We start from the raw sequence: 23,440 nt of genomic DNA on the forward strand, positions 1-23,440 counted from the left end.
ACCTAGAAGTGACAAAAGCATCGATTAATTTTTCTGCATCATTTTTGGACAGAGAGTTTCTGATTTTTGCAATGTTACGTAGATGGAAAAAAGCTGTCCTCGAAATGGTCTTGATATGTTCTTCAAAAGAGAGATCAGGGTCCAGAGTAACGCCGAGGTCCTTCACAGTTTTATTTGAGACGACTGTACAACCATTAAGATTAATTGTCAGATTCAACAGAAGATCTCTTTGTTTCTTGGGACCTAGAACAAGCATCTCTGTTTTGTCCGAGTTTAAAAGTAGAAAGTTTGCAGCCATCCACTTCCTTATGTCTGAAACACATGCTTCTAGCAAGGGCAATTTTGGGGCTTCACCGTGTTTCATTGAAATGTACAGCTGTGTGTCATCCACATAGCAGTGAAAGTTAACATTATGTTTTCGAATAACATCCCCAAGAGGTAAAATATATAGTGAAAACAATAGTGGTCCTAAAACGGAACCTTGAGGAACACCAAAATTTACAGTTGATTTGTCAGAGGACAAACCATTCACAGAGACAAACTGATATCTTTCCGACAGATAAGATCTAAACCAGGCCAGAACTTGTCCGTGTAGACCAATTTGGGTTTCCAATCTCTCCAAAAGAATGTGGTGATCGATGGTATCAAAAGCAGCACTAAGGTCTAGGAGCATGAGGACAGATGCAGAGCCTCGGTCCGATGCCATTAAAATGTAATTTACCACCTTCACAAGTGCCTCTCAGTGCTATGATGGGGTCTAAAACCAGACTGAAGCATTTTGTATACATCGTTTGTCTTCAGGAAGGCAGTAAGTTGCTGCGCAACAGCCTTTTCTAAAATTTTTGAGAGGAATGGAGGATTCGATATAGGCCGATAGTTTTTTATATTTTCTGGGTCAAGGTTTGGCTTTTTCAAGAGAGGCTTTATTACTGCCACTTTTAGTGAGTTTGGTACACATCCGGTGGATAGAGAGCCGTTTATTATGTTCAACATAGAAGGGCCAAGCACAGGAAGCAGCTCTTTCAGTAGTTTAGTTGGAATAGGGTCCAGTATGCAGCTTGAAGGTTTAGAGGCCATGATTATTTTCATCATTGTGTCAAGAGATATAGTACTAAAACACTTAAGCGTCTCTCTTGATCCTAGGTCCTGGGAGAGTTGTGCAGACTCAGGACAACTGAGCTTTGAAGGAATACGCAGATTTAAAGAAGAAGAAGTTCATGAATTTATCACTGCTAAAGTGAAAGTCATCCTCTCTTGGGGAATGCTGCTTTTTAGTTAGCTTTGCGACAGTATCAAAATAGAATTTTGGATTGTTCTTATTTTCCTCAATTAAGTTAGAAAAATAGGATGATCGAGCAGCAGTAAGGGCTCTTCGGTACTGCACAGTACGGTCTTTCCAAGCTAGTCAGAAGACTTCCAGTTTGGTGTGGCGCCATTTCCGTTACAATTTTCTGGAAGCTTGCTTCAGAGCTCGGGTATTTTCTGTGTACCAGGGAGCTAGTTTCTTATGAGAAACGTTTTTAGTTTTTAGGGGTGCAACTGCATCTAGGGTATTGCGCAAGGTTAAATTGAGTTCCTCAGTTAGGTGGTTAAGTGTATGTAAAATTCAGACTTCAACTGTATATATACAGTACCAAATCAAAAGTTTGGACACATCTACTCATTCAAGGTTTTATTTTATTTGTACTATGTTCTACATTGTAGAATAATAGTGAAGACATCAAAACTATGAAGTAACACATATGGAATCATGTAGTAACCAAAGAAGTGTTAAACATATCAAAATATATTTTATATTTGAGATTCTTCAAAGTAGCCACCCTTTGCCTTGATGACAGCTTTGCACACTTTTGGCTTTCTCTCAGCCAGCTTCAAGAGAAATGTTTTTCCAGTCTTGAAGGAGTTCCCACATATGCTGAGCAGTTGTTGGCTGCTTTTCCTTCACTCTGCGGGCCAATTTATACCAGACCATCTCAATTTGTACAACTCTGATATATGTTTTTTTTTCTAAGTTGCCGAAATGCCACATGCTTCACTTACGTTATTTGTACATTTATATTGTTAGTACATTTGTAACAACCTAACTGTTACGAAACTTCTATTCGATCACTGTTAGGAAACTTCTATTCGATCACATATGCCTTACATAGCAAATTAGCAATTACATTTTTTGTTGACCAAATTCGACACTCTCGTTGACCTCCATACAAAGATTCCTCACTTCGTGGTTTTTTTTCGTGGACAGATGTTGGGCGGAGTAAAACCTCTCTCTTCGCCTCTTCCTCTCTGTTCCTACCCACTGCCTCCAATAACGGTACAGCCCCCTCCAAGTGGATACGCCCTAAGTGCATACTGATTGGTTCCTCTGGTGGCCGATCTGCATTATCTACCGGTGATTGGAGGGTCTGCACGTTGCACGGGCTTGGATGCTGTGACCGGAGGTTGAGAAGCCTGGAGTCTGCTCACTGTCTACCGCAAGTGTTCGTCTCATTCAGCGGATTGGTGCTGTGGTAGGCTATCAGAAAGTAACCCAAAAGGCGTTTTGGAGTCGTAGGCCGGTAGGAGAGGTATGTGGAACGAGATTGTGATATGCAGCCTTAGCATACAGTTATGTACTAAGAATAAAGTGAAGAAGCTTTGACTTGGGGACCCAGACTCTGTGCGGGTGTAGCCAATGGATCGGCCCTAGACAACGACGCTTGCTTTATGTGGATACTTTGTTTCTCATTCTGACTGGCTGAATGTCTAGTGTCTGCTACCCGGCGTCCTGACTTCTTGTATATTTCTGATTCTGCCTTCCTAATTCCTTTCATGCCATCATTAGCTTTTGTTGGCTAGTCGAAATTATAACCTAATAGGCTGTAGGCTACCGGTAGACAGCATATGGAACTCAGACAGGGAACGTAAGCGCTATAGCTAGCTATCCAATTGCACATGCTATGAATTTGGCCCATCGATTTCTAGGTTCCAAGTGCAACATTATTTTTTAGACTGTGGGATGGAAGAGAGTATTTATTCATATAAGGTGTTCCGTTATTATGGGAGGGAGGGTTTTGGAAACTGTTTTCTGCATCGGTTTGGAACATTATGTATCCTGAAGGCCGATGTTTCTTTGTGCCAATGTAATGTATTATTGTTGATCTATGATTTATTATATTCAAAGAAAAGTCTGCCCTTATTTGTTATAGACTATAAGCTAGGGTCTAGCCATTAACATGTGCAGTAACGTTGGAATTGCTATAATTTATGGTTGTTTCAATCTGTAACGTTTCAAACTCCATGACCAATTGTCCACGTTGGCTACTGTCATATCTATGTTTGTGACAATTTTGTGAAATATCTTATAAACACTATTTGTAAAATACTTAGGTCCGACAATACATAGGCTAGCCTACACTAGACAACCTGCTGGTATTATTTCTGCAGTAGCCTAATTATTTGTGCTCCACCCTGAAATGTGTAAAAAATAAGTAGCCTGTATGTGTTTCTATTCTACCCGGGGAAGGCATATTGTTGTAACTTCATTCCTTCATTAATTATACATCATAAAACACTCAGTAAGATGTGGGTCAACCAGTAGAAGTGATGGATAACAAATGGTTGATGCATGTCCAATTTGTATGTCGCTCTGGATAAGAGCGTCTGCTAAATGACTTAAATGTAAATGTAAATGTTCCCTCCCTCCCATATTTCAATGTGAAGTTTTAGACATCAGCTGTCTGCCTTTACAATTGGCCTAGATTTGCATCTGAGCATGCCTGATCAAGATGTCATCTAGTCAACATTTTTATATAGATAATCTCAGCTCCCTATCTGGAGCTATGAGGAGAGGGAGCATGTGGTGAACCTTCCAGCTGCCGCACCCTCACACCCACACACGTAGGCATGGTGCACAGTCTGCATAGCCCTCACTGTGCACAGAGAACGCATACTCTCACACCCACCACGTCTCACACCATGCACACACAATATTTATCATATTATTCCAATACATTGTATTGTATTGGAAAATGTGAATATCTTCACATTCTGATGAGATAATAGATCCCTCTGTCCTGCACCACAGTATACCTACACCACAGTACACCTATACAGTATGTACAGTTGAAGTTGGAAGTTTACATACATTGTAGCAAAATACATTTCAACTCAGTTTTTCACAATTCCTGACATTTAATCCTAGTAAAAATTCCCTAACTTAGGTCAGTTAGAATCACCACTTTATTTTTAAGAATGTGAAATGTCAGAATAATAGTAGAGCATGATTTATTTCAGCTTTTATTTCTTTCATCACATTCCCAGTGGGACAGACGTTTACATGCACTCAATTAGTATTTGGTAGCATTGTCTTTAAATTGTTTAACTTGGGTCAAACGTTTCAGGTAGCCTTCCACAAGCTTCCCACAATAAGTTGGGTGAATTTTGTCCCATTCTTCCTGACAGAGCTGGTGTATCTGAGTCAGGTTTGCAGGCCTCCTTGCTCGCACATGCTTTTTCAATGGGATTGAGGTCAGGGCTTTGTGATGGCCACTCCAATACCTTGAGATTGTTGTTCTTAAGCAATTTTGCCACAACTTTGTAAGTATGCTTGGGGTCATTGTCCATTTGGAAGACCCATTTGAGACCAAGCTTTAACTTCCTGACTGATGTCTTGAGATGTTGCTTCAATATATCCACATAATTTCCCATTCTCATGATACCATCTATTTTTTGAAGTGCACCTGTCCCTCCTGCAGCAAAGCACCCCCACATCATGATGCTGCCAACCCCGTGCTTCACGGTTGGGATGGTGTTCTTCGGCTTGCAAGCCTCCCCCTTCTTCCTCCAAACATAACGATAGTCATTATGGCCAAACAGTTCTCTTTTTATTTCATCAGACCAGAGGACATTTCTCCAAAATGTACGATCTTTGTCCCGATGTGTAGTTGCAAACCGTAGTCTGGCTTTTTTTATGGCGGTTTTGGAACAGTGGCTTCTTCCTTGCTGAGAGGCCTTTCAGGTTATGTTGATATAGGACTCGTTTTACTGGGGATATAGATACTTTTGTACCTGTTTCCTCCAGCATCTTCACAAGGTCCTTTGCTGTGGTTCTGGGATTGATTTGCACTTCTCGGACCAAAGTACCTTAATCTCTAGGGAACAGAATGCTTCTCCTTCCCGAGCCGTATGACGGATGCGTGTTCCCATAGTTCCCCCACTTGCGTACTATTGTTTGTACAGATGAACGTGGTACCTTCAGGCATTTGGAAATTACTCCCAAGGATGAACCAGGCTTGTGGAGGTCTACAAGCCTTGGCTTATTTCTTTTGATTTTTGATGTCAAGCAAAGAGGCACAGAGTTTGAAGGTAGGCCTTGAAATACATCCACAAGTACACGTCCAATTGACTCAAATGATGTCAATTCGCCTATCAGAAGCTTCTAAAGCCATGACATAATTTTCTGGAATTTTCCAAGCTGTTTAAAGGCACAGTCAACTTATTTTAAAAAAATGTTATTTTACATTTATTTAACTAGGCAAGTCAGTTAAGAACAAATTCTTAATTTCAATGACGGCCTAGGAACTGTGGGTTAACTGCCTGTTCAGGGGCAAAACGACAGATTTGGGGATTTGAACTCGCAACCTTCCGGTTACTAGTCCAACGCTCTATCCACTAGGCTACCCTACCACCCCGTTTACATACTTAGTGTATGTAAACTTCTGACCCACTGGAATTGTGATACAGTGAAATAATCTGTCTGTAATCAATTGTTGGAAAAATTACTTGTGTCATGCACAAAGTAGATGTCCTAACCGACTTGCCAAAACTATAGTTTGATAACAAGAAATTTGTGGTTGAAAAACGAGGTTTAATGACTCTAACCTAAGTGTATGGTAAACTTCCAACTTCAACTGTATGTACAGGTTCACGTGTGGTTTTAGAGTAATAAATAATAGAATGTAATTCTGCGGTGGACAGAAACCAGTGTGTGTTTTCGTCCAGACAGATAAGGGGTGTTTGGTCATACTCAGTGACAGACACAGCCTCCGAGTCAAGCCTGCTAGTTGATGTTACAGCAGCCTGGCCAAGCTGAGAACACTATTTATTGTGTTATAACTTGTTTTAGAACACAGCGATTCATTTGTGTTCTTCACTGGGTCCCTCCCTCTTCATCTGAATGTAATGCCAATGACTGTCAGTAGTACCACTGCTTGTATATACCAAGTTGTAGTTGTGGTATTGCTGGTCAGGAAACGAATACCATTCTCCATGAGAGTGAAAAGTGATTTCTCATCTGCGTGTCGCTCTTTCAGAGAAAATATGCAGAGGTTAAATCAACAACAACAAAAATCTTCTACAATGTTTAATTTTGGGACTGTAACTCCCTGCACCACAAGTGAGAAAAGTGCTAACCCTTCACTTCTCTCTTCCAGAGCCATCATGTCTTCCAGTTCAGCGACAACCAGGATCCTGATCAAGGGTGGCAAGGTGGGTGTGTTGTGTTGACTGCTGTTGTGGTTATTGATGGTGGTGGTGAAGATCCCAGTGGGATTGAAACATTGTCTGTTCATCTGAAATAAATCACTGGGGAGTGTTGCAGATATTACCTGTTTCATTTATTCATTTATTTTTCTTCTGCCCATCACCTGATTCATGCATATTTTTTCCACCAGGTGGTGAACGATGACTTGACGCAGGAGGCAGACGTCTACATTGAGAACGGCATCATTATGCAGGTGGGGGAGGGGCTGATGATCCCGGGAGGGGCCAAGGTGATTGACGCTTCTGGGAAACTGGTCCTCCCCGGGGGGATCGACACCAGTGTGCACCTCCAGCAGACTTTCATGAATGCTACCACCGTGGACGACTACTACAGCGGCACCAAGGTATCTGTTGGCTGTATGGTCTTCAGGAGTCCTCTCTGTGAGGTTGAGAGAAACACTGCTGTAGGCATTACCCTCAATAACCCAGTGTTGTAGGCATTACCCTCAATAACCCAGTGTTGTAGGCATTACCCTCAATAACCCAGCGCTGTAGGCATTACCCTCAATAACCCAGTGTTGTAGGCGCTACCCTCAATAACCCAGTGTTGTAGGCATACCCTCAATAACCCAGCGCTGTAGGCATTACCCGCAATAACCCAGTGTTGTAGGTGCTACCCGCAATAACCCAGTGTTGTAGGCGCTACCCGCAATAACCCAGTGTTGTAGGCGCTACCCTCAATAACCCAGCGCTGTAGGCATTACCCTCAATAACCCAGTGTTGTAGGCGCTACCCTCAATAACCCAGTGTTGTAGGCATACCCTCAATAACCCAGCGCTGTAGGCATTACCCTCAATAACCCAGTGTTGTAGGCGCTACCCTCAATAACCCAGTGTTGTAGGCATACCCTCAATAACCCAGCGCTGTAGGCATTACCCTCAATAACCCAGTGTTGTAGGCGCTACCCTCAATAACCCAGTGTTATAGGCATACCCTCAATAACCCAGCGCTGTAGGCATTACCCTCAATAACCCAGTGTTGTAGGCATTACCCTCAATAACCCAGCGCTGTAGGCGCTACCCTCAATAACAGTGTGGTGGCATTACCCTCAATAACCCAGTGCTGTAGGCGTTACCCTCAATAACAGTGTGGTGGCATTACCCTCAATATATAAGGGCATAGAGTCCAAGAAGTTTATTAACAATCCAAAAGGGGCAGGCAAGAGACTGGTCGTGAACAGGCAAAAGGTCAAAACCAGTTCAGTTCCAGAGGTACAGAATGGCAGGCAGGCTCGAGGCCAGGGCAGGCAGAATGGTCAGGCAGGCTCGAGGCCAGGGCAGGCAGAATGGTCAGGCAGGCTCGAGGCCAGGGCAGGCAGAATGGTCAGGCAGGCTCGAGGCCAGGGCAGGCAGAATGGTCAGGCAGGCTCGTGGCCAGGGCAGGCAGAATGGTCAGGCAGGCTCGAGGCCAGGGCAGGCAGAATGGTCAGGCAGGCGGGGCTCGAGGCCAGGACAGGCAGAATGGTCAGGCAGGCGGGAATGGAGTCCAGAAAAACAGGCAAAGGTCAAATGCGGGAGGACTAGTAAAAGAAAATAGAAAAATACACTGGTTGACTTGAACATACAAGACGAACTGGCACAAAGAGACAGGAAACACAGGGATAAATACACTGGGGGAAATAAGTGACACCTGGAGGGGATGGAGACAATAACAGGAACAGGTGAAACAGATCAGGGCCTGACACAATAACCCAGTGTGGTAGGCATTACCCTCAATAACCCAGTGCAGTGTGCATTACCCTCAATAACCCAGTGCAGTGTGCATTACCCTCAATAACCCAGTGCAGTGTGCATTACCCCCAATAACCCAGTGCAGTGTGCATTACCCTCAATAACCCAGTGCAGTGTGCATTACCCTCAATAACACAGTGCGGTGTGCATTGCCCTCAATAACCCAGTGTGGTAGGCATTACCCTCAATAACCCAGTGCAGTATGCATTATCCCCAATGGCCCAGTGCAGTGTGCATTACCCTCAATAGCCCAGCGCTGTGTGCATTATCCTCAATGGCCCAGCGCTGTGTGCATTATCCTCGATGGCCCAGTGCAGTATGCATTACCCTCAATACCCCAGTGATGTAGGCATTACCCTCAATACCCCAGTGCTGTAGGCATTACCCTCAATAACCCAGTGCTGTTGGATGCACTGGGTTATTGAGGGTAATGCCAGAGGGCCTCGCCTCTGAGTCTGGTTCCTCTCCAGGTTTCTTCCTTCTAGGGATACTTTGCTACTGTGCTGCTGCTTGCTGTTTGGGGATTAAGGCAGGGTTACTAGTTGTAAAAAAGGCTGTATCAAACAACGTTGATACATTGACAAAAAGGACACGTGTTTTAGGACTGGCATTACGCTCTCTCTCTGTCTCTCTCTGTATTTTGGTAGAAACCTGCAGCAAGGTTGGACTAGCAATGACAAATACTCAGTTACAACAATGACATTTCCAGTGGGAAGAACAGGTTGTAATGACGTCATTATTACAATGCCCTCTGGGAATTTGGCAATATACTATACAAATAGGTCATTGCAATGATGAACTGTCAAATGTAATAGTAGCAACTATTGTTAGAGAAGGCACTATATGGTTTTGTACAGCAACGAGAGTCAATCCGGTGTTATGGGAAGACGGAGATGTAGTTACCATGCATCAATTGATAATTGACCCAGCCTTGTGGGAAACTAACAACCATCTGTCAGACATATTCCACCTCACTGTAACCCACTGGACCACCATGGTAACTAAATAAACTCATTTTCCCAGTGTGCCTTGCAGCGTGAGGAAAATAACTTAAGATTTTGTGTGGAGACAGACTCCTGAATCCTTCCTTCCTGAATCCCAAGTCGACCCGTAGTCCCTCATTCCCTCATCCCTACACACTCCTGGAGATCTGGATAGAAGGACAAAATCCCACTCAACCTCTCAGAAGGCAAATTGAAGTAATTACCATGTTGCCAATGAATGACCAATTCTCTTTGATCTACAGAAATAGCTAGGGGTTGATTAGGGATTCAGGGAGTGAGTAAGAAATATTCAGAGAACTACAATTAAACCGGGTGTAGTTAGGACTCAGATGCTGCATTTATTTAGATCGAGATGGGGATGCATAATTCTGCTGACTCAAGTTAGATATGATACATTATTCTCTGTTCTGAGTCCTCTTTATTTTATGACATAACTCACTTCCCCATCAATGATTTCTATAGATGATGTAGCAGGAAGCTGTGGAATCTGTAGCAGGGTGTGCTGACTCCTGATGCAGTCAAACAGCAGCGGACTAAACAGGCCGGAAAGAATTGAATTCTATTCCATTATATTCTGTATTCTTTTCCTTTCTCCATTTTATTCTGTTCTATTCAATTCTGTTTTCTATGCTGTTCTATCAGTGCACTGGAGGGAGAGCTGGAGGGATAGATAGAGAGAGGGATAAAGTGAGAGACAGTTAAAATAGTCGCTCTCCGTTTCTCTATTTGATATTATAAAATACGTTTTTATTACAATGTATATTGTATACATTTGTTGCTATGGCAATATTGACTCAATGTTTTTCATGCCAATAAAACTGCTTAAATTTGAATTTGAGAGAGATGGAGACAGCAGATGAAGGAAAGCGAGAGATACAGAGAGGAGGTGGTGGGGCTGGGGAAGCAAGCAGACTGAGACTGGGGCTATCCCAGTTCATTTCAGGGCATGGATGACTCATCCATCATCATGCTCAACCACCCAGAGATTACACACAGCGTCTGAGAGCATAGCTGTGTTTTAGACCACAACCTAGCCAAGGGTATGTTATCATCCCCCCCCCCATCAATAGACCGTAGCTGCTGCTGTGCTGCCTGGCTAGAGTACCAAGACAAATGCAGATCGGTTTTTGTTTCCATGGCTACCATGGGGCTGCTGCAGAGACAGCTGAAAAAAACCTTTTCCCTCAGGTCATTTTGCTTGAAGACAATAGTTTTCAAACACACTACACTAGACACACTTACAACCCTTACCAGACACTCCTCCACTCTCTCTAGGGTCAGCTGACTCAAAGATGCTATTTGGATGATGCACTTAACAGCACAGTAACAGACTCGGTTGGTGTTTTAAAGGATTTAATATAGTAGGTATTTTGTTGTTTTACATCAGTATCAACCTGGTTTTCGAAAGATTTAGAACAAATTTTATTAGTCACATGCACCAAATAATACAGGTGTAGACCTTACAGTGAAATGTTTACTTATGAGCCCCTAACCAACAATGCAGTTAAAAAAGCTTGGCCCCAGTGATGTACTGGGCCGTTCGCACTACCCTCTGTAGTGCCTTGCGGTCGGAGGCCGAGCAGTTGCCATACCAGGCAGTGATGCAACCAGTCAGGATACTCTCGATGGTGCAGCTGTAGAACCTTTTGAGGATCTGAGGACCCATGCCAAATCTTTTCAGTCTCCTGAGGGGGAATTAGGGTTTGTCGTGCCCTCTTCACAACTGTCTTGGTGTGTTTGGACCATTTCAGTCTCCTGAGGGGGAATAGGTTTTGTCGTGCCCTCTTCACAACTGTCTTGGTGTGCTTGGACCATGTTAGTTTGTGGGTGATGTAGACACCAAGGAACTCAAAGCTTTCAACCTGTTCCACTGCAGCCCCGTAGATGAGAATGGTGGCGTGCTCGGTTCTCTTTTTCCTGTAGTCCACAATCATCTCCTTTGTCTTGATCACGTTGAGGTCTCTGACCTCCTCCCTAAAGGCTGTCTCGTCGTTGTTGATGATCAGGCCTACCACTGTTGTGTCATCGGCAAACTTAATGATGGTGTTTGAGTCATGCCTGTCCGTGAACAGGGAGTACAGGAGGACATGAGCACACACCCTTGAGGGGCCCCTGTGTTGAGGATCAGCGTGGCGGATGTGTTGTTACCTACCCTTATCATGCCTGGGGGCATCCTGTCAGGAAGTCCAGGATCCAGTTGCAGAGGGAGGTGTTTAGTCCCAGGTTCCTTGAGCTTTGAGGGCACTATGGTGTTGAACGCTGAGCTGTAGTCAATGAATAGCATTCTCACATAGGTGTTCCTTTTGTCCAGGTGGGAAAGGGCAGTGCGGTGTGCAATAGAGATTGCATCATCTGTGGATCTGTTGGGGCGGTATGCAAATTGGAGTGGGTCTAGGGTTTCTGGGATACTGGTGTTGATGTGAGCCATGACCAGCCTTTCGAAGCACTTCATGGCTACAGACGTGAGTGCTATGGGTCAGTAGTCGTTTAGGCAGGTTACCTTAGTGGTCTTGGGCACTGGGACTATGGTGGTCTGCTTGAAACATGTTGGTATTACAGACTCCGACAGGGAGACATTGAAAATGTCAGTGAAGACCCTTGCCAGTTGGTTAGCATATGCTCGCAGTACACGTCCTGGTAATCCGTCTGGCCCTGTGGCCTTGTGAATGTTGACCTGTTTAAAAGTCTTACTCACATCGGCTGCGGAGAGTGTGATCACACAGTCTTCCAGAACAGCTGGTGCTCTCATGCATGTTTCAGTGTTATTTGCCTCGAAGCAAGCATAGAGGTAGGTTACCTTGTCTGGTAGGCTCGTGTCACTGGGCAGCTCTCGGCTGTGCTTCCTGTTGTAGTCTGTAATGGTTTGCAAGCCCTGCCACATCCGACAAGCCTCATAGCCGGTGTAGTACGATTCAATCTTAGTCCTGTATTGACACTTTGCCTGTTTGATGGTTCGTCGGAGGGCATATTTGGATATCTTATAAGCTTCCGGGTTAGAGTCCTGCTCCTTGAAAGTGGCAGCTCTAGCCTTTAGCTCAGTGCGGATGTTGCCTGTAATACATGGCTTCTGGTTGGGGTATGGTCAATGTTGGGATGATGTCATCGATGCACTTATTGATGAAGCCAATGACTGATGTGGTATACTCCTCAATGCCATCGGAGGAATCGCGGAAAATATTCCAGTCTCTGCTAGCAAAACATTCCTGTAGCTTAGCATCAGCTTCATCTGAACACTTTTTTATTGACCTAGTCACTGGTGCTTCCTGCTTAAATGTTTGCTTGTAAGCAGGAATCAGGCGGATAGAATTATGGTGAGATTTGCCAAATGGAGGGCGAGGGAGAGCTTTGTATGTGTCTCTGTGTGTGGAGTAAAGGTGGTCCAGAGTTTTTATAAAAGATTTTCCCCTTCCCTCTGGTTGCACATTTAACATGCTGATAGAAATTTGGTAAAACTGATTTAATTTTCCCTACATTAAAGTCCCTGGCTACTAGGAGCGCCACCTCTGGGTGGGGGTTTTCTTGTTTGCTTATGGTGGAATACAGCTCATTCAATGCTGTCTTAGTGCCAGCCTCTTGACTGTGGTGGTACGTAAACGGCTACGTAAAATACAGATGAAAATTCTCTAGGTTGGAAGTGTGGTCTACAGTTCATCATGAGATATTCTACCTCAGGCGAGCAATAGCTCGAGACTTCCTTAGATATCGTGCACCAGCTGTTATTTACAAAAATCCATTGTCCTCCACCCCTTGTCTTACCAGACACCGCTGTTCTATCCTGCCGGTGCAGCGTATTACCAGCCAGCTGTATGTTGATGGTGTCGTCGTTCAGCCACGTCTCCGTGAAGCATAAGATATTACAGTTTAATGTCCCGTTGGTAGTTTAATCTTTCGCTTAGGTCATATATTTTATTGTCCAAAGATTGCACGTTTGATAGCAGAATGGAAGGAAGTGGGGGTTTATTCGATCGCCTACGAATTCTCAGAAGGCAGCCCGTCCTCCGCCCCTTTTTCTTCACACCCTCTTCACGCAAATCATGGGGATCTGGGCCTGTTCCCGAGAAAGCAGTTTATTGTTCGCGTCACTCGTTAAAGGGGGAAAAAGGATTCTGAACATGTAATGGAGCAGTAGTGAAGCTTTCATACGTCGGAATCTATGATTATAGAAATGTATCCTATAGAATCATATTTTAAATGTTTGACTATTAGGATAGCCATATAATGCATTGTTCATTCCTACATTTTGGATCTGTTATGTCTGCCTCAGCTGATTGATGGTCCTTGTTGTAATAAACAATGAGAGGACTGACCGCTGCTTGATATACATTAGTTAGCTCACTGACCGTCTTTAATTACTATAATAACTCTTCATTAGACCCCCCTGGTTTGGGTTACTGATAGATGTATGGGTTTTCCATGTGTGTGTGTTACATATGGCACCCTAGTTCCTATATAGAGCACTTCTTTTGACCAGGGTCCATAGGTGGTCCGTAGTACATGGAATAGGGTGCCATTTGGGGTGCAGACTATAACATCCACCCAGCAAATAAACGTTAAGGCCATCATTATGGGTAAGTGACACATTTTACTGTTGATTAATTTCAAAGCTGGGGCAACAGTGACATGTTCATTCTGTCTTGCTCTAAATTTATAGAGAATAATCAATGCAATTACCTACTAACTAGATGTGACAAGGTTACGAGGCCTTAGAGGGCATGTGTGTGTCCTCTAATACAACCTATGCTGCCTTGTGCCTTATAGGTGACAACGTTTCCACTACCTAGGTCCCATCACCTTTTATAAAGACCTGCTCAAATACATTGAATGTGAGTATGTCATCTTTTTCTATTCCTTGTACAGGCAGCCCTGGCTGGAGGGACCACCATGGTTATAGGACATGTGTTACCAGAGAAGAACGAATCTCTGCTGGAAGCCTATGAGAAGACCCGCTCCCAGGCTGACAATAAAGCCTGCTGCGATTACGCCCTGCATATGGGGGTCACCTGGTGGGGGCCAAAGGTAACTGTCGTACTCCTTTGATAACTGGAGTCCGGTGGTATTATACCCTTTTCCATTTTACTGAGCTAAGATGAACCAAACAGAGCCAATCTTTACTACACTGGCCTGATTACACATCCACAAGTTGCTGGATCTGTGCTGGAAAATACATTATGAAAGGAAGATATCACAGTACATATTCAGGTAGGCACGATAATGTGAAAAGGTGTGATTCCTGACTGTTCATCGTACAGGTGAACTCTAAACTCTAACCCCTGACCTATAGGTACGAGCTGAGATGGAGAGCCTGGTGAGAGATAAAGGCATCAACTCGTTCCAGATGTTCATGGCCTATAAGGACCTGTTCATGCTGAGGGACTCTGAGCTCTTCCAGGCCCTACAGAACTGTAAGGACATCGGGGCCGTGGCCCGTGTACACGCTGAGAACGGAGAGCTGGTGGCCGAGGTGGGTCAGAGTCTCTGGTTCAATATGTAGTTCCATGTCACTGACTTTTCTTCCATCGTATCTTTGAACAGAAAGAAATTATCTGTAATGATTCAGCTTCTAAAAACTTATTTCAATGAGGAAAGTCATTTGCAGCAACCACAATACATACAAACATCAACATCAGAATATCAAAGGATATTTACAGGTAGGCTTGGTAAGTGCAATTTCATATGAGTTGAGTTGTGAGAACTGGTGGCAGAGCAGAGGTGAGACAGAGACCATAGAGCTAGAATTACTAGAACGGACATTCAACGTTACGTGATGGATGGGTCGGCGGACATATTTAGTGTACTCTATTTCTATGGGTGATGCAACACATACACCAGGATTCATGACCTCATCCTGTGGGTTTTCTAGGGCGCCAAGGAGGCATTGGACCTGGGCATCAGCGGCCCTGAGGGCATCGAGATCAGCAGACCAGAGGAGGTAAGACCAATCAAATGTATTTTATAAAGCCCTTTTTACATCAGAAGTTGTCACAAAGTGATTTCCAGATACCCAGCCTAAAACCCCAAAGAGCAAGCAATGCAGAGGTAGAAGACCTTCTCTTTACTCTTGTAGCCTGTACTCATATCCGACCACATACTCCCTTGTCTTTCTTTCAGTACATCATAGACCTGATGGAATACAATTCTATTATGGATATCAGCCCTTCATAATATTGCAATGACCCTAGCGTTATGGATATCAGCCCTTCGTAATATTGCAATGACCCTAGCGTTATGGATATCAGCCCTTCGTAATATTGCAATGACCCTAGCGTTATGGATATCAGCCCTTCGTAATATTGCAATGACCCTAGCGTTATGGATATCAGCCCTTCGTAATATTGCAATGACCCTAGCGTTATGGATATCAGCCCTTCGTATTGCAATGAATGACCTAGCGTTATGGATATCAGCCCTTCGTAATATTGTAATGACTCTAGCGTTATGGATATCAGCCCTTCGTAATATTGATATCAATGCAATGACCCTAATGATATCAGCCCTTCGTAATATTGCAATGACCTAGCGTTATGGATATCAGCCCTTCGTAATATTGCAATGACCCTAGCGTTATGGATATCAGCCCTTCGTAATATTGCAATGACCCTAGCGTTATGGATATCAGCCCTTCGTAATATTGCAATGACCCTAGCGTTATGGATATCAGCCCTTCGTAATATTGCAATGACCCTAGCGTTATGGATATCAGCCCTTCGTAATATTGCAATGACCCTAGCGTTATGGATATCAGCCCTTCGTAATATTGCAAATGACCCTAGCGTTATGGATATCAGCCCTTCGTAATAATGCAGCCCTTCGTAATAATGACCCTAGCGTTATGGATATCAGCCCTTCGTAATATTGCAATGACCCTAGCGTTATGGATATCAGCCCTTCGTAATATTGCAATGACCCTAGCGTTATGGATATCAGCCCTTCGTAATATTGCAATGACCCTAGCGTTATGGATATCAGCCCTTCGTAATATTGCAATGACCCTAGCGTTATGGATATCAGCCCTTCGTAATATTGCAATGACCCTAGCGTTATGGATATCAGCCCTTCGTAATATTGCAATGACCCTAGCGTTATGGATATCAGCCCTTCGTAATATTGCAATGACCCTAGCGTTATGGATATCAGCCCTTCGTAATATTGCAATGACCCTAGCGTTATGGATATCAGCCCTTCGTAATATTGCAATGACCCTAGCGTTATGGATATCAGCCCTTCGTAATATTGCAATGACCCTAGCGTTATGGATATCAGCCCTTCGTAATATTGCAATGACCTTTTGAGCAGCGCCTTATGCTACTCACCACAATATTCTGTTTCTTCTCACAGCTGGAGGCAGAGGCCACCCATCGTGCGATTACCATCGCCAATAGGGTGAGTGTGTGTTCTGTGTCAAGTTTTTGCATTTTCTATATCATCAAGCACATCAGCACAGTGGTACACCACGTGAGTCAAAAGTATGTGGACACTTGCTCATCAGAACATCTCATTCCAAAATCATGGGTATTAATATGGAGTTAATACCCTTTGCTGCTATAACAGCCTCCACATTTCTGGGAAGGCTTTCCAATAGATATTGGAACATGGGGACTTGCTTCCATTCAGCCACAAGAACATTTGTGAGGTCGGGCACTGATGGGGTTGAGGTCAGGGCTCTGTGCAGGCCAGTCAAGTTCTTCCACACCGATCTCGACAAACCATTTCTATATGGACCTCGCTTTGTGCACAGGGGCATTGTCATGCTGAAACAGGAAAGGGCCTTCCCAAACTGTTGCCACAAAGTTGGAAGCACAGAATCGACTAGAATGTCATTGTATGCTGTAGCGTTAAGATTTCCCTTCACTGGAACTAAGCGGTCTAGCCCGAACCATTAAAAAGCAGCTCCAGACCATTATTCCTCTTTTACCAAACTTTAGTTGGCACTATGCATTCGGGCAGGTAGCGTTCCCCTGGCATCTGTCAAACCAAGATTCGTCAGTCGGACTGACAGATGGTGAAGCGTGATTCATCACTCCAGAGAACGTGCTTCCACTGCTCCAGAGTCCAATGGCTGCGAGCTTCACACCACTCCAGTCGACGTTTGGCATTGCGCATGGTGATCTTAGGTTTGTATGCGGCTGCTCGGCCATGGAAACCCATTTCATGAAGCTCTCGACAAACCGTTCTTGTACTGATGCTGCTTTTAGAGGCAGTTTGGAACTCGGTAGTCAGTGTTACAACTGAGAACAGACACTTCAGCACCCGGCGATCCCGTTCTGTGAGCTTGTGTGGCCTACCACTTTGCGGCGGAGCGGTTGTTGCTCCTAGATGTTTCCACTTTACAATAACAGCACTAACAGTTGACCGGGGCTGTTGGAAAGGTGGCATCCTATGACATGGCCACGTTGAAAGTCACTGAGCTCTTCTGTAAGGCCATTCTACTGCCAATGTTTGTCCATGGAGATTGCATGGCTGTGTGCTCAATTTTTATTCACCTGTCAACAAATGGGTCTGGCTGAAATAGCCAAATCCACTCATTTGAATGGGTGTCCACATACTATTGTGTGTGTGTATAGTGTAACTGATTGGGAAATACCCTGCCATATTAAGGGCAATGGTTTTTCTGGTGAAAGCAAAGGAAACATGTTGTCTCTCTCTCTGTCATTCTCCCTCAGGCCCACTGCCCTATCTACCTTGTCAACGTGTCCAGCATGTCAGCAGGAAATGTGCTCGCCACAGCCAAGATGCAGGGTAAGGCATGTCCTGTTCTTCCTGTCCTGTCCTACCTGTCCTGTTCTGTCCTACCTGTCCTGTTCTCTCCTGTCGGATCAGAGATTTCCTGTGGTTTGTTACCCTCTGCTGGCTTGGTCTGATGTGGTCTTCACTACAAATGATTTGTGAACATCTGTCTTGTACAGTAACTAGCCAATACTACATTCTACACACTACACATGACTATCTATGGCTCTGTAGGAACCCATCTTACTGATCTGTCTGTAGGTAAAGTGGTCCATGGGGAGACCACCACGGCCCATGCAGTGCTGAACGGGCTGCAGTACTACCACCAGGACTGGGCCCATGCTGCAGCCTACGTCACAGTGCCTCCTCTACGCCTGGACCCCAATACACCAAACTACCTGATGAGTCTGCTGGGGAAGTAAGAGCACACACACACACACTCTTACCTGATGATTCTGCTGGGGAAGTAAGAGCACACACACACTCTTACCTGATGATTCTGCTGGGGATGTAAGCGCACACACACACACACACACACACACACACACACACACACACACACTTACACACACACACACACACACACACTTACCTGATGAGTCTACTGGGGAAGTAAGAGCACACACACACACACACTTACCTGATGAGTCTACTGGGGAAGTAAGAGGGGAACGTTTCCTTCGTAATCTGCAAAACGTGTTTAATGTTTGAGCCGACATCCGCAGCATTTTCATCTAATGTGATGTTGGGAATTGTCTTAAAAATTCTATCGCTGTGCACAGATCGTAAATCTACGTTGGCTTGAATCTAGGCACCAGTCTGTTGGCGTTCAGTAATATAATCTAGGCACCAGTCTGTTGGCGTTCAGTAATATAATCCAGGCACCAGTCTGTTGGCATTCAGTAATATAATCCAGGCACCAGTCTGTTGGCGTTCAGTAATATAATCCAGGCACCAGTCTGTTGGCGTTCAGTAATATAATCCAGGCACCAGTCTGTTGGCGTTCAGTAATATAATCCAGGCACCAGTCTGTTGGCGTTCAGTAATATAATCCAGGCACCAGTCTGTTGGCGTTCAGTGATAATATCATGTTCCAACTCAATTTCCCTCCTGACTCGTCCTCTCCTCCTTCTCTCTGGTCTTTAACAGTGACACTCTGAACATTGTGTTATCAAATCAAAGTTAATGAAATGATGGTGCGTGTGTGTGATTCCCCTGACCTATCATCTCCTCCCTCTCTCTTGTCTACTGCAGTGACACTCTGAACATAGTGGTGTCTGACCACCGTCCCTTTACCACCAAACAGAAGGCTATGGGCAAGGATGACTTCACAAAGATCCCCCACGGAGTCCCAGGCATCCAGGACCGCATGAGCGTCATCTGGGAGAGAGGAGTGGTAGGCAACGATATAAATAGTATTATAGTATCTGTCTAGGCAACGATATAAATAGTATTATAGTATCTCTGTCTAGGCAACGATATAAATAGTATTATAGTATCTCTGTCTAGGCAACGATATAAATAGTATTATAGTATCTCTGTCTAGGCAACGATATAAATAGTATTATAGTATCTCTGTCTAGGCAATGATATAAGTAGTATTATAGTATCTCTGTCTAGGCAACGATATAAATAGTATTATAGTATCTCTGTCTAGGCAAATACATAAATAGTATTATCTCTATCTAGGCAATGATATAAATAGTATTATAGTATCTCTGTCTAGGCAACGATGTATTATAGTATCTGTCTAGGCAACGATGTATTATAGTATCTGTCTAGGCAACGATGTATTATAGTATGTATAATACTATAAGTATCTGTCTAGGCAAAGATCTGTGCTCTACGACCAGATGGCTAAAAACATGAAGGCATGTATGAAGGCAAAGCTCTACAGCTGGATAGAAAAAAAACAGAAAGATTAGATCTGCTATTGTTGCTGTAACTAACTTGTACCATGGTACAACAGATACATTTCTGTCTGCATCTGTTATTTGTTGTGCATGGTCCATGATAAATGCCTATGATGTTTGATTCCCGTGGTAAACATATTGATAACACAATTTCCCTCTCCCTCTGACATGGAACATTTTCATCCCCTGCTAATCTAGGTTGGAGGCAAAATGGATGAGAACCGTTTTGTTGCTGTAACCAGCTCCAATGCAGCGAAGATCTACAACCTGTACCCCAGGAAGGGTAGGATCATCCCAGGGGCTGACGCTGACGTGGTGGTCTGGGACCCAGAAGGGACCAGGTATGTAAAACTAGCCACTCACTCCCTCCCATCCCACTACTATCGCTACATCAACCCTTTACCCCCTGGGGGGAGGTTGAACCCCCCTGGGGGAGGTTAAGGTTTTCCTTTAACAGACTTTGAAAGGTTAATTTACATGTGTCCCGACATGAATGTGATCCCTGTGAATGTCGGGGGAAAAGCCTTTAAAAGGCACATTGTCGGCTGTCTCGTGCGTTGGGCTACAACATGCCTTGCATTAAATTTGGCCTTACAGTGAGTGAATAAATGTTCTGCCCATGATCCATGCGAGAATCTATCCTACAATGCTGGTGTTACTAGCGTTTTTCCCGACTGAGCCACACAAGACCAATGACAGTAGTAGGTGTGAAGACAACATGTTTCTCTGTTTCCAGGACCATCTCTGTGGACAACCAGGTGCAGGGTGGAGACTACAACCTGTACGAGAGTCTCCGTTGCCATGGTGTCCCCCTGGTTACCATCAGCCGTGGCCGTCTGGTCTATGAGAACGGAGTGTTCACGTGTTCTGAGGGCTCTGGGAAGTTCTATCCTCTCAGGACCTTCCCAGACTACCTCTATAAAAAGATGGTGCAGCGGGAGAAGGTACTGTACAAAGCTATCAACAGGATGTGGATTTTCAAATGTTAATTTACAGCAGACAAAATGTGACCTTTAAATGGCATAAACTCTCCATACCTGCTTCAGATCGTCTTTATTGTCATCAAGTGTTAGTAAAACACCTGTCTATAACCAGAGACTAATTATCCTGTGTGTCTGTGTGCATCTGTGCACATGTGTGTCTGCCTCTCTGCCTGTGTGTCTGCCTCTCTCTGACTCTCCTCAGTGTCAGGCCCTGAAGGCGGTGGAGCGTGAGCCGTACGAAGGAGACGTAGCAGTGATGCATTCTGGGAAGAAGGACTGTGGACCGTGTGATGGGGACACTCCAACACGACCACACACCAAGCACGGAGGACAGCGAGACCTGCATGAGTCTAGCTTCAGCCTCTCTGGTAACACACACTGCATCGCTTTGCATTTGCATCCCTGCCTCTAAGGCGTAGAGAACTTTATTCATCACCAGCTATGATGCAGTGTCTATTCTGTCTCATCAACAATTAGCTCATTTTTGCTAACCTGACAGATTGTAATGTATCTTGTTGTCTATCAATCTCTCCAGGTTCCCAGATCGATGATAAAACCCCAAAGAGATCTTCTGCGAGGATTCTGGCCCCCCCAGGTGGTCGATCCAGTGGAATCTGGTAACTGTGTGGAAGACTAGCGAGTTCTAGAACCAAACAGCTACCATGGTTCTCAATTACAATGAAGAATGGAACCAGGGCCAACCAAGACAACTGCTTGTTACGTTCTCCCAGAAAGCATAGAAAGAAAAACATCATTCACATTTTATTTGAAAAACGAACACGCGTAGTATTTAGTGTATATATGATGACAGTCTGAATAACATTTTATATGACATTTTAATATTGGGATATCTGCCTGTATGGTCGAAACCTGAACAATATTGGGCTTAACTTTAAAAAATAAAATTACATTTTTGTTTTTAAATTTAGACAAATTTCAACTAAATTTCCACAGCAGCTAACATAAGTTGCTAGTTGACTGTATTGGATATTTGGATGCATGTTAGAATACTGTAAGTCATTATACACTAATGGTTTTAGGGGGTTGGGGGGTTTATTTCTCTGTTTAACCTACAATGCTGCACTTGTATCATGTACTACTTAGCTGCCTTTTCCTTACATTATTTGATGAGTAACAAAACAACTTTTTTCTACTAATACAGAATCTTCATGAATAAATATGATTAGTTATTTATTATTGCACTTGACATGAAATAACGTGGATGTCTCTCAACGTGGATACCATCATTTTGTGTGAAACGCCTAGTTTCTGTTCGCTTTCATTCACGATTACATTTGTCTGTTGACTAAAACGCAAATGCAAGCTGATACTTTTAAATGTGACTTGTATTTTATTTTTTATTGTTACAATGTTATTGAGAATATGTCATTCCCCTTTAGGGCACTGTAAAATTATAAATATGAGTCCTGAAAAACTGAGGATGACAGCCTAAGTAAGTGCAGAGGTTTTATAGCTTCTATATTCCTGTTTACATTTTAATATAGTAGCACTCTCTTCCTTTCTGATCATCTCATCTCCCATCAATATGAATGAAGCTATGCTGTGTTTACTGTATGTTGTGGCATAGGAACACTGATTTGACTCATATTTAGCAGTGTTCTATGTGTAATAAGTGGTGATATTACTGTACGTTCCTCTGTCTGCAACAAGCTAGCTAGCTAGCTAGCTAGCTCCACTCTGAAATGCCTTTTTTCTCACCAGCGAAGTCTCTCATTATCCACATATACAGTTAATGTATAGAGATAATATGCCCTTAACATGTGTATCATTGTGATTCCTCTTAGGATGTTCAAGTTAACTACTGAGCACATAACACTTAGCACAAAACACTGTGGAATTCTGGTCTTGACTTGCACTGAAACGTACTTGACAGTTTTGTATATCTTTTCAGTTGATGTTTCCAAGGTTGGAACACTGTCAATTGGGCAAGAGAAGTGCATGATCTATAATCAAATTGAATGTTGGGTATTATAAGGGCAATTTAAATATACAAAATGCATGTTCTCCAGAGTTTATTTATGTCAATGTCAGTCAATCCATTATATCACTGGATGACATGTTATTCAAGAGTGTCTATGAAAACCACTGTCTTTCTGTTTTGAGTTGTCTTTACAAACTTCCATTGTAAGCTACTGAGAACATGAGTTTTTCCATAGCCTATTTCATTTACCACTGTGCGATAGAGTGCAGACGAGGTCATTACTGGTGCTGCACAGCCTTTGGTGTTTTCACTGAGGTTTGTTTTAGTTTTATCCTATGTGTTCTTGCAGCTCTTTAGCACAAGTTTGAGTGCAAATAAAACCACACTGAAATGTCAAGCTTGAATTGTGTTTCTTTAAAAAATAACACAATTATGTATATGGTCTATAGCCTATGCTGGCTGTATTTGGCAAAAGGGGTTCAATAAATTACAATGTACAATTGTGTTGCTATAGGTGTTCTAAAACTTTTGACCAGTAGTGTAGAATATAATAGGGCTTATATAAGGTATCGATACCCCCATCCGTCAGCAACAAATATGTTAAGATGCCTATGCACATGTA

At 43.6% G+C, this 23,440-nt stretch overlaps 1 protein-coding gene across 1 annotated transcript; it reads left to right on the top strand.

Annotated features, from left to right (window-relative positions):
- The first annotated feature begins 2,443 nt into the window (after positions 1 to 2,443).
- On the top strand, positions 2,444 to 23,215 carry LOC115138740 (dihydropyrimidinase-related protein 5-like). Its single transcript, XM_029675901.2, has 14 exons — positions 2,444 to 2,567; positions 6,414 to 6,468; positions 6,654 to 6,866; positions 14,114 to 14,272; positions 14,538 to 14,717; positions 15,117 to 15,185; positions 16,592 to 16,636; positions 17,917 to 17,992; positions 18,242 to 18,398; positions 19,235 to 19,376; positions 20,092 to 20,234; positions 20,630 to 20,837; positions 21,079 to 21,244; positions 21,412 to 23,215. Exons 2-14 carry the CDS (start codon positions 6,421 to 6,423, stop codon positions 21,495 to 21,497), a joined length of 1,692 nt encoding a protein of 563 aa, XP_029531761.1. The 5' UTR covers positions 2,444 to 2,567; positions 6,414 to 6,420; the 3' UTR covers positions 21,498 to 23,215.
- The last annotated feature ends 225 nt before the right edge of the window (positions 23,216 to 23,440 follow it).

The sequence above is a fragment of the Oncorhynchus nerka genome, linkage group LG12, assembly GCF_034236695.1.
Source record: "Oncorhynchus nerka isolate Pitt River linkage group LG12, Oner_Uvic_2.0, whole genome shotgun sequence".
Lineage (NCBI taxonomy): Eukaryota > Metazoa > Chordata > Actinopteri > Salmoniformes > Salmonidae > Oncorhynchus > Oncorhynchus nerka.